Raw genomic sequence first — 12,695 nt, forward strand, 5'->3', positions numbered from 1 at the left:
TCTTATAAAAATTAGGAATTTTTTTATTTCCTTAGACTAACAGAAAAATGCTCAAACCTGACAGTCTTTGCCTTTCTACACTATATTTAATATAACTTAATTCATTTGCACATCCTCCTACTCTCTTTTATCCACGTTTCACAACTCAAATAGTCTACTACTTAACTGCTACTGTCAACCATTTGAAATGGCACCTCCATTCCCTTCCCTGCTACCCCGGAAGAGCCCACTCACACATTTATCTTTAACATGGTTGTGTTTACAGATACCCATATGTCACCATTCACGAAGCAACTGCTACCGTCCTCTTGACTAAGCATTGGCAGGCACATAGACTACAAAGGATTGCAGGACCACAGGAAGGGTGATTGAGGCTCAGATTTTTTCTTTTTAAGGTTACTACTTTCAAGGTCTCTGAAATTTAAAAAAAAAAAAAAAAAGGTGGAGAGATAGACACATTCTTTCTGATAAAAGCTTCGGGAGGTTGAGGGGTCTAAGTTCCACAGTGAGGGAGCCTTACTAGCAAAGCTGTTTCCAGGTGTAGTGTCTCAATCACAAGCACACCTCACTATCCTGTGTTGCTATGTAAGAGAGGCTTGCCTGACTTGACATCGGATTGGATACCTGAGTTCCTCACTATACTATGTTGCTATACGTAATATTTCCATCGCAAGTATTCCTCCTACTAGTTTAACTACATATACTACGCTGCCCTACTACTGTGGGTCCTCATAAAGAACCCTGCTAGACAGTGAATTACAAAATCATTCGTCTTTTGACCCCAAAATGAAAAAGGCTTTCCATGTATTGTGTCAGGTTTACTTAAACCATATTAATGCAATGGACTGGAGAGGGTATGGATTAATAAGCAGAGCGAGCGCCCGACGGTGGTGGGGGAAAGCAGGAATTCTTCCCAGCGGAGGAGGAGAGTTCAGGAATGGAGGTGCACAAAGAGGAGCCAGGAATTTTTGGAATAGTGAAGTGGAGGCAGGTATTAACAGATTGCCCCTACCTTTTTTCTATTTTTAATTTTCCTTTTCCCCAGCCTAGAGTCAAATTATGGGGCAAGTGAGCAATTTGTGAATGCAACCTGGAAAATAGTTCAAGGAAGGAAATGGAATGGCACAGGAGTCCTGCTCTCCTCCCCCCCCCTTTCTATTCCAACATTTCTTCCATTTCCCCCCTCTTAGCCACTTGGAAAACGCAGACCAGGGTTGCATGACAGAACAATGCAAGGTGGCTAGAAGGCAGAAAAGTGAACAAACTACAGAGGTTCCACACCAGCAGAGGCTGGAGCTCGGGGTGGGGGGCTGAAGCCAGAGAACCAGTGGCAGAGGTGGGACTTTCCAGAGAGCAGCAAGCACAGCAGCAAGGACTCATGACTAAAGCAAAGCTAAACTTTATCTCATTTTCCTCCCTTTCTCTGTCCAGCCAGCAACAATAAAATAATCTCCTTTTCCCTTCCTCTCTTTCAGTCAGTCACAGGAGAAATAAGAGCTGAGGGAATGGTAATCAAAATGGGGAAAATGCAGAAAGAACCCCCAGGATTAGGGAAAGAACCCTCCAGGGTTAGCCGCAGAGAATGAACATTCATCATTTCTCACAGGTAAGGGACCAAAACAACTGAGCAAGTGTCCTCATCGTGCATAGCGCTACATTTGTATTGTGATCTTTTAAATTTCTTCTCAATTATTTAGTTCTTGTCACCCAAATAGAAATGATATTACATTCCTTCTGAAGACTGATCATTTTTATAGTAATGATACTACTACTAATACATCCATTTGCATTGACTTTATAATTTTCAAACTGCACGTCAATTCTTGCATTCATCTACAAGGCTACCTATTAATCGGTAGAGAAAGTGTCAACCCATTTTTATAGATGGTGAGGAAATAGCACAAAGAAAGGGATTAAGGACAGATAAATTGTTGAGAAAATTTACAGTAAGGATCCTTAGAAGCTGATTAGAATTCACATCACTCAATCATTCATTCCTGCATTCATTTAATCTGTTATGGGTTGAATTGTGTCCCCTAAAAATATATGTTCAAAGTTCTAACTCCCAATACCTGTGAATGTGACTTTATTTAGAAATACAGTCTAGCTGATGTAATCAAGTTAAAATGAGGTCGTATTAGTTTAGGGTAGGCCCTAATCCAATGACTGTGTCCTCATAAGAAGAGGGAAATGTGGACACAGACATGCTGGGAAGGAATGTGAAGATGGGGGCAGAGACTGGACTGCTGTATTTACAAGCCAGGGAACACCAGGGACTGCCAGAACCACCAGAAGCTAGGAAGACACAAGAAAGGATTCTCCCCTGAAAGTTTCGGAAAGAGCAGGGCTCTGCCAATACCCTGATTTCAGATTCTGGCCTCCAGAATTGTGAGAAAATAAGCTTCTGTTGTTCTAAGCCACCCAGTTTGTGGTACTTCGCTATAGCAGCTCCAAGAAACTAATAAACATTCATTCAACAAATCTCTTTTTGAGTGCATCCTATGCGCCAGATACCACAAAGGGTTCTGAAAAATATAAGATGAACCTAACTCAGCAATCCTTGTCATCCCCCACCCCCGCCGCGACTCCCTGCATGGAGCTGGGAGACCTAAGGTTCTGCAGTTCTGTGCTGAAGAAATAAAGCCCAGAAAAGCCAAACAGCCAGCTGATGACAGCACTGGAGCAAGAGGCCACAACCTCTGACCTCCAAACCACACTCCTCCATCTACCAAGCTAAAGAAGGTCTGGTTTCCTGGTCTACTGTCACTGAGCTTCATCTGTCCCTTTAAAACAACAACAGTGAGCACAGCCAGGACAGTAAGGACACAAGTACCTCCACTTAAAAGCTGTCCCTGTTATAAGCAGCACGAAGACCCAGGAAGAATGTCTGTCACTTCAGTAGAGTGTGTGTCTGATCTTGGGATCAGACAGGGTAGGGTGGAACCCTATCTCCATTACTTTCTAGCTAGGAGACCTAGAACAAGTTATTCTGCCTTTCTGCCATCCTTTCCACATACATAAAATGAGAATGATAGTACAGAATGCCCTCTTGTACATGAGTGAGAGTAGATACGGAAAGCTACGAAAGATATATCATTAAACAGAAAATCTCAAATTGCAGAAAAGCACATATAATGTCATTCTATTTCTATTAATTTTTTTTTCTGAGAAAAACAAACAAACAAAAAAAAAAAACCTCTTCACAGTAGTCATTCCTGGAGATTAAGAATGGAGAGATTAGAAATCTTGATTTTCTCCCTTACATCCTCATTCACCATTAAGTTTCTTACTATGAGCGTGTATTACCTTAATTTTTAAAATAGGAAGAAAAATCCTAGTCATTTAAAAAGAATGAAGCATGATAATTCAATGAGTTGTTCACTTAAAATAGGTGCACTTATCTGCATGTGTATTATATCCTAATAAACAGGTGTGGTGTTTTTAATGAGACAGATATACGTGCTCAGACATGAAAAGGTTTCCCAGATATATTAAATGTACTATCAAATCATCAGATACACAGAGCATGAAATTCCACATATGTAAAAAAACAAAAAACTGCATATATACACACACAAATGTATATGTAGAGATGTGGAATGATATACACACCGCATAACATTATACATCTATATTGTTGATTTTTTTTTTTTACCACCAGAATGTTTACAGGAACTCATTTTGAAATTTACATTCTTTTTAACTTTTTAAATAATAGTACTTAACCCCACAGGGCTGTTGCAAAATTTACATGATAATGGTCACATGATACTTTGTGTAATATAAAAAAGAGTCATTAGGCATTTCTTGTTTTAATTACTAATCAGTATGCACTGCAGACTGATTTCCATCCCTGCCTTCTATCCCAGTTCCAAATTTCACTCTTGAGCCCTAGCCATTGAGCCTGACTGCGGAATAAAGTCAAGTCAGGGATAGGACGCACATAAGGGCACAGCAAGGTCAAGAATGAAATGATAAATAAAAGACATCAATAATTTCTGCAATAGACATTGGCAAAAAATTTTCTATTTTAACTCAGCCATTCAGAAACAGCCACACGTCTCCCTCATCCAAACCACCAAATGAAGACATCAATTCCTATGTCGGTGTTGGATGAGTCTTCCACCGAAGGGAAGCACGTCCTGCCCTGTCCCTCCAAATCCACACTCACTCCACTCTCTGACCAGACACTTAATCCAGAGGCCACAATAATGAACTTCACTACAGAGACTTACTCCATTTCTTATCCCATAGCTTCACTCTATGCTGCCTTATTTGTTGTTTCTTGTGTTTTATCTCCCCATAATGTAAACTCTTTTTCAACAAAACATGCATTAAAGCCACCTCTGTCCTGGGACAGATCATAGCACAGAACCGAGCCAGAAAAAAATTCTCCACAGGTACCTGTTCACTGACTGGAGGTTAAAGATGGCCAATGGGGCAATTCATAGTACTGGTTTCCCACCCCCTACCTGGAGCCACACTGTAGACCTGACTTTCTCCCTACCCTTCCTTCAATTCTCTTTCTGCCACCTGTCCTTTGGGTAATGCCTCAGATACTACAATGTCCAGTAAAGCACCCTCTCCAAACTCCACTTACAGAAGAACCTGAGAGATAAACAAGTAGTAATAATTCTCTCCTCCTGACACTTCCATCTCTCAACCTACAATTTTCTGTGTTTCTGGTTTATTGTCACATAAACCTCCTGTTTTATGAAACTATGCCAGGCCACTTGGGCAGTTGAGGGGGAACTTCTCAAAGTTACTGCACACCAGGGGCGCCTGGGTGGCACAGTCGTTAAGCATCTGCCTTCGGCTCAGGGCGTGATCCCAGCGTTCTGGGATCGAGCCCCACATCAGGCTCCTCCACTGGAAGCCTGCTTCTTCCTCCCCCACTCCCCCTGCTTGTGCTCCCTCTCCCGCTGGCTGTCTCTTTGTCAAATAAATAAATAAAATCTTAAAAAAAAAAAAAAAAAAAAGGAAGAAGAAGTTACTGCACATCCAGAGTAAAGCGCACAGAAGGCTTGGACCACTGCAGGTCTTTGGGGAAACCAGGATGAAGGGACCGGCAGTGGACTGAGGCCTTTCCAGAGGATGACCTTTAGGAGTACATGCACAGTGAGTGTATTAGTTTGCTGGGGCCGCCCTAACAAAGTAATACAGATTGACTGGCTTTAACAACAGACGCTTATTTCATTAGTTCTGGAGACTAGAAGTCTAAGAGCAAGGCGTCAGCAGGGTTTATATTCTTCTGCAAGCCTCTCTCCTTAGTTTGCAGATACCCATCTTTGTGAGTCTTCACATGGTCTTCCTTCTGTGTCTCCCTGAGTCCTAATCCCCTTTCTTATAACAATACCAGTCATGGGGCACCTGGGTGGCTGGGTTAACTGTCCAACTCTTGGTTTTGGCTCAGGTCATGATCTCAGGGTCATGAGTTCAAGCCTCACATTAGACTCCGCGCTGAGCATGAAGCCTGCTTAGGATTCTCTCTCCCTCTCTGCCCCTCCCCCCTTCTCTCTCTCTCTCTCAAAAAAAAAAAAAAAAGAATACCACTCATATTGTGGATTAGGGCCCCACCCATATGACCTCATTTGACCTTAATCACCTCTTTAAAGTTGCTCTTTCCCAAACACAGTCACATTCTGAGGTACTAGGAGAAACAATTTCATCTTATGAATGGGGGGGGGGGGTTAGACACAATTCAGCCCATAATAGTCAGCAATAGGGAAAGGGAGAGAAAGCGATGAGTGTAGCTATAGAGAAACGAAAGCATACTCTACATTTGCAGAAGGAAATTTCACTTTTCCCCCTCAAATTCCATTTCTTCTCTCTCAGTCCTTTGACACCAAACTCCCATTTCCGCTCTGAGCCCTGATGATTGTCTCAGTCCCAGTGATTCATCTTTCTAATCCCAAATGAAGAGCACTTACTAGCTATACCACTCCTCTGGCCCTTAGCCCCCTGTGGCCTGTGGTGGCTCTTGATGCCTTGTACATTACTGCACTTGAGGCCTCATGTCAGGTCACTACCCCTGTCCCTTTCTTAGTCCACATTCACCTCACACTGGTTCTTCAAGACAGGATCCATACCCTGTCCCACTACAGATCAAGATCATTGGAAGACACTTCCCCCTGCTCCTTCACCTGCCCAGCCCTCTCTCAACTAATTAATATCATTTTATCCTTAAGATCTCAGTTCAAATGCCTCTTTCTCAAGGAAGCTTTTGAAGACACCACACACACACAGACACACACACACACACACACACACACACATTTACCCTCACACTAAACACAGGTCCTTCTCCTATCCTCTCCCCTAGCGTTCTGTCATAACACTTACCAAGTTTAATTACATACTTGCATTGTTATTATGTTATTAATGTGGGTCTCTCCCACAAGATTGACACATACTCATAAATTCATAAGTGGAATCTGTATCTGGTTTATCCATCATTATCTACTGAGCAGCTAGAACAGTGCCTGGCACCCAACAGGTGCTCAATAAATATTTGCTAGCTAAAGGAAAGAATAAACAAAGGATGAATTAGTGTAAATCAGTGGTTATGTGGATCTATTTTTGCTGAATAAACTCACTTTGAGATAGAGGCAGTGTGAAATCATTAATAATTCCTAGACAGACAGATAGGTGCACAGATATGAATAGAACTTGAACCAATGGAGCCACTCATAGAGAGCAGAAATTTAACTGTTCTATGTCATAATTCTATAGAAATTACTTAAATAGGTTTTCCATATGGAATTCTGCATGTATATTATATTTTTTTAATATATTATCTATTTTGTGCAGGTATTTTTAGTCCCTTTAAACAGATATCTGCAGTCCCCCTCTCCCTGTAGCTCATTCCACCGCTCAACTTTGGCCTAAAACCAACAGGAATTCTTTACTTGGGGTAAAGAACTGATGGATTCCCATGGAGACTCCAAACACTTTTTCATTTTCTCCTTCATATTAGGCAGGAAACACTAAAATTCTGGGAACAAGATCTGTGTCACACATTGGAAATGCTCAGATCTGCTGATAACACTCAATCTACCTCGGCTAAATGCATGAGGGAGCCACATGGTCACAATCTAATGGAACATAGAACATAACTAATACGCTGAAGCAACATTCCACATGTTATCACTTTCAGCTTTATGCAACATGTGGCAACAGGCTCATGCACCATTTGGTTGTGTCAGAACATCTAAGAGAGGAGAATGCATGTTTGGGATTTATTATGGTCACTCACCTCAGGAAAGTGTCCAAAGGAGTGCATTACAACCTCCACATGTCTATATGTTATAGATTTCTTTCTTAAAAGGAGTATTTTCTGACATGTATTTATCTTTCAGGTACTTGAACTATTTGTGCAACCCTGGTTGTTTTGAATACTTGAAAGCAAAAGGTACCAGTAACTGCTAATGAGAAATTATTTTATGATAGAAAATAAAACTGCTCTTTTTATAAGTATTGCAGCATTTGCATGAACTCAGAATACTAAGTAATTTTGTTTCTTGTTTTGTCCTCTGCTCTGTGTGTCTCCACACCCCCTGAAGTAACAGATATCACCTTCTGTTCTATTAACCTCAACTATTTGATCCAAGTTATAAAGACTCAAGTTCACCAGGGCTTCTCAGTGAATAATTTTCCTTGCTAGAGAAAAAAACATGAAGCAAATTAGGAATTCATATAAGCCAGAAAAATAACAGTATCATCATCAAAATCTCAAAATAATTTACCCGAGAAAAGTGAAGCTCAATTTTGAGAGCTTAGCAGTTGAAATAAATGAACATTACAGCATTACATAGTCAATTTTTGTGTTAGAAAGAAAACTTAAAATTCAAAGGACATTAGGTTAAATGCTTAAGCCCTTTTCTTAAATTCCTTTTTATCAGTAATCAAACATTCAATGCATTCCTCACAACAGGTAAAGCAACGTGTCAACAACTAAGATACTTCCATTCATAGCCAGAAGCTACAACTCCCCTAGTCTAATTAACAAGGAAACAAAATCTCCAGAGAAGCAAATCAACCCCCTCACTAAGCTAAGCAGACCTGGGTCAGGTGTCTCAGAAATGACCAACTTGATCACTGGTTGTGAGGTTAAAATATTATGACTCTATACACTAGTCGATGCACCAGTAAACTCCATAAAATAAAGGAGACCCAAGAAAAGTGCTATAAGCAGACCAACCTCACAATACGTAGGCTTCAAATATGCAAAGAAAACCGCCCTAACCCAAAGTTCTATCTTAAAAAATAATAATAATTAAATACAAATCAAAAGAAGCCTGATAGCCTAGTAAAGAAATTGCTTCCTAGTAATTAAAAGCCTTTCCTATTTTCCATCTAGTGATATAAATACTTTGTATCGTTTTAAAAGATGAGCTTGAGAAGGAAGTGAGGGAACGGTATAGCCTCTGATATTCACATCTGTGAATTTATACTATCTAATGCCATCCCAATGGCTGTTTTAGCACTATATGAAAGAAGTCAGTTATGACTGTCTACCATGAATATTTGAAAAAAAAAATTCTTATTCAAATTAACTTCCTTAAAAATATATTTTATCAGTTTGGCCAATTATTGAAATTGTTTCTTCCAACAAAAATGAAATTGTTTTAGTTGTCTGATGCCCATAACTACTTTTTATTTTTACAAAAATGAAAAAAATGTGTCTTACTGGAATGCCATCATCCACAACATAATATAGATTTATTCACAATACCTTACCTTCTAGGAATTTAAAATATGGTAACTGTCCAAATATTTAGCTTCATTTAAAATTATTTCAGCCCAAACCCAAAACCCAAGAAAAATGATTTTGATGAAAACATTTCATTTCACTCCCTGCAAAACCCAACATAAAGCTAGATTCTCTGTTACACCGTAGTCCTAAATGACATTTCGTTGCTACAGCAACGAAACTCCGCTACCTGTGGCCATGATTTGTTAAGAATTCCTCCAACCAGTAAATTCTGTGCTGTGCATTCATAAAACCAAGAGAATGGCTAGAATAGCTCAATGCAACATAAAAATTAAGGTTTAATTTCCTACTTATGATTCACCCACATACATATTTATATCATATATGTACACACATATACATAATTATGGTTCTCCCAATTCCATGAAAAAGGGGAAAATCACACCAAATATCCATTTTAAAATGGGTACCAAAAAACTGCTTTTAGATTTCAGTGAATAATTGCTACCTGTTTCCCAAAATTTATCTTAAAAGGTAATAGAGACCATGTGGAGAGAATTTTTAAAAACAAAAATTTGTTATTTACATGCACTCTCATTCCAAAAGGAAAAAAAAAAAAATCCTGAGGCATAATTTCCTATCTGTTTCAGTAAATCTGGCTTCTTTAGCAATGAACTGATTTAGGAAGTATCAAGCTAAAGCATAAAGAAAAAAATGTAGTTGTCACCACCTTTATTCACCAAACTGCTTCTGCAGGCTACTCACCCTCACCGGGGGGCTCCAGGCTTGCACCCGTGGCTGCTGTCCGCCCTGGGAGCTCTGCAAATCTTTTGAGCTACAATTAGCCACAGTGCTGCTCTGAGCCCTTAATGCATTTGTGCAGTTCGTCCCACTGCCCCCACCAGGGCCAGGTTTCCAAGGCCTCTGCTTGATGCCATCCAGAAGTCTGACCAGCAGGATGTTACTTGGAAGCTCCTCAACACCCGAGCCAACAAGAGTCCTGCACTCGGGACATCTGAGTTCATTTCGGGAACCTACAATCCCCAACAAACATCGTTTGCAAAATGTATGCTGGCAAGGCAAGACCTTTGCCGAAGCGTCAAGCCGCTCTAGACACACAGGACACTCCAGAAGATCCAACAAGGCAGATTCATCCATCTTTATCTAGTTTACTGAGAAAAAAGCTTCAGAAATTTTCATAGTTGTGAGCATCCCTTAAAGTGATTCATGTAACATCCATTTCAGACTTTGCTCTGGAGTAATGGGAGAGGGGGAGGAGAGAAGACAGAAAATTAGTATAGTTATTTGGGGAAAAGGTTCACAGAGGAGCCAAGAACCAAAAAGTACACAAAAGTGCTTCCTCTGAATAGGGCAGCTTTGCTTTGGAATGTGGTTCCTGAACTCCAAAGTCAACAATTAAAAACAAAATGGGCTTTTTAAACAATTCAAAATTAATCCCTAAAGATACCTAGGAGTTCACTGTGCAGAAATAGCTATCACATACTATACAGAATTCCTGCAATAAAATGGGATTTATGAAATGCAATAAAGAACATAATTTCTTCAGCTCTCAAAGTGATATTGGTTGCCTTAATAAAGTCCTCAACTCATATGAGAAGCTGAACAGAAGCAACTGAAAGTTTCCTCTACCTGAAATTACTTTTAAACCCAACAAACTTCCCAATCTTTAAGCTACTTTAGTGTTTAAGAAACCATGCCTCATGTGATCACTTGTGGTACATGATCCCAATATTAAATACATATGTTTCTTCGCTGGCCTTAAAAATAGAACTGTTTAATCTTGCCCAACCAAAATGAGCCGAAGGCTGACAATTCTAAAGGACACAACTAAAGATTTGTTTGAAAGCAGCTGAAATATAAAAACACCCTTCAGGGCAGTGGTTGACAAACTCTGAAACGGATTTCTGAACAGCTTGTCCTAATCCCATTCAGAAAATCTGGCAAAATTATCACCAAAAGAATTTGACAATGGAATGCTGGACTGAAAACTGTGAGCATAATATGAAAATGGGGCCATTCAGGAAAAAGCATTTAAACCGGTGACTGCGCCGCTCTCCCCTACCACCAAAATAAATGTAAACGGGAATGCCTAGGAGAAAAAGGGTAAAAAGATTTTGATGGAAGCCTTAACAGCTGTTCTTGACAGAGTCGGGAAGCGGGGAGCCCCAGGGCTGCGCCCCTCTCCGACGCTGCCAAGCACAGGTACTCCCAGACCCGCAGGGAGGCGCGGCGGCCGCTCGCCGCAGACACACCCCGGAGCCAGGTGTCGGCGACAAGGGGCAAGGGAGGGTCCCAGGCTGCGGCGGCGGCCCGGCCAGTGCCGGAATGGGGATCTCATTCAACAGCCTCCTCTCCACCACCCTTTGGGTCAGGCCGGGCACAGAAATCCCCCCGAACGACTGCTGGAAGTTTTCAAGGACTTAAAAATAAATCCGCAGCCTTAAGTTGCGAAAGTCAGCCCCACAAAGTGCCACCCTTCGGGAAACATCTATGACGCGGCAGAGATGAGGCGGGAGTCCCCAGAGAGACCGAGCCATCGGAGAGCAGGGAGTGCTGGGCTGCGTCCCGGGAGACCGCGGCACGGAGCCCGGGCAGCTTCCTGACGGGAGAAGGCAGCGAGGCCGCGGCACCGTCCCGGCTCCGGGCCCAGGAGGACCCGAGGGTGAAGGGACTGAGGGACGGACCAGCGCGGAGGGGAGGGGGGCGCCCCGACCACCTCCTCCTCCGCCGAGAGGGTCTGCCCGCGCCGGCTCCCCGCGCGGCCCCGCGCCCTACCTCGCGCCTCGGCTCCTCCTCTTTGTTCGCGGCCCCGCAGCGGCGGCGGAGACCGATGCAGACGCGGCCCCGCCGCGCCCGCCGCTCGCAGTGTCTCTGACGCCGCGGCGGCACCCGGAGACTCCTCTCTGCTGCCCCCCTCACGCGCGCACACACACACGCCGCCGCCGCCACCTCCCACTTTCCCAGCCGAGGAGGGCGGAGGAAGAGGAGGAGGAGGAGGAGGAGGAGGTGGAGGAGGAGGCCGAGCCGCTGCGGGCGCCCGGGGCGCGAGGGGGCGGCCCCGCACCACAGCGCCTCCCCCCGGAGCGGGCGCGGCACCTCCGGGAACTGCGGGGCCGGCGCGCCTTCCTCCTGGCGCTGAGGTACCTGCGAGCGGTCCCCACCCGCCCCCGGGAGCGCGATGGGGGCGGCGGCCTGAGGGGGCGCTGCGAGAGCCGAGAGTCCAGGAAGCGGTGTCCGCAGGAGCGAGTGAGGTGAATTGGTTTGGGGGGCACACGCCTCCCCCTGAGGGAAGCACGCCTGAAAAACGAAGCAACCGGAGGGGGAGAGCGTTGGGAGTGGCGGCGGAGTGAAGAAGGAAGGCGCCACGGGGCAGGGGTTGGCAGTGTCCTGCTCCTGCCCAGTGGTGCCCGGCGGCCCCGACGGACGACTCGGGGCGGGACCGGCCGCGGCGCGGGAGGGGCCGGGGCCGGGGAAAGGGCGGGAGCAGCCCTGGCGGGAACTGATCCCACTTTCCTTTGCATCTGTTCGCCCAGGCCTGCGGAGACACTTGGTAGAGCGAGAGTTAAGTGTTGTTACCCCTAGGTCCGAGAGAGACATGTTGGATCAGCGTGGAAACAGTCCCGGGGCAGCTGTCCACCAGCCCGTGCTCCGGCCGCCGCCGCCCGACCTTGCTCCGCCCGCACCAGGCACCACGCTCCCTCCCCGGGGCACAAACCCGAGGCAGCTGGGAGGATTGCTGACCCAGAAACTCAAAATGGGAGGGGAGAGAGACGAGGAAAACAGTTGTGGGGATTTACTGTTATACCTGCCCTAAATGGGGAAAACTCAAAGTCTGACCCCAGGTGAGCTGGCACCGTGGAGCTAGCTGAGAGGCGCCTTTTATCTGAGCCTGGGAGGCAGCCATAACCATCACTGTAATCTTTGTTTCGGTTGCCGCAGGCGCACACCTGTAAACTCTGAA

At 44.1% G+C, this 12,695-nt stretch overlaps 1 protein-coding gene across 2 annotated transcripts in view; it reads right to left on the reverse strand.

Annotated features, from left to right (window-relative positions):
* SH3RF1 (SH3 domain containing ring finger 1) overlaps positions 1–11,641 on the reverse strand; it is a 177,075-nt gene extending 165,434 nt beyond the window's left edge. For both annotated transcript variants that reach the window (XM_045798678.2, XM_087866578.1), the window contains exons 1-2: positions 11,510–11,641; positions 9,479–9,966 (exon numbers count right to left, since the gene is read on the reverse strand). In XM_045798678.2, the coding sequence (XP_045654634.2) occupies positions 9,479–9,871 (393 nt within the window). In that variant the 5' untranslated portion in view covers positions 9,872–9,966; positions 11,510–11,641. The remainder of the gene's footprint in view (positions 1–9,478; positions 9,967–11,509) is intronic.
* Positions 11,642–12,695: the final 1,054 nt, after the last annotated feature.

This window comes from Ursus americanus, chromosome 13 (assembly GCF_024610735.1).
Source record: "Ursus americanus isolate L20-20 chromosome 13, mUrsAme1.1.p, whole genome shotgun sequence".
NCBI lineage: Eukaryota > Metazoa > Chordata > Mammalia > Carnivora > Ursidae > Ursus > Ursus americanus.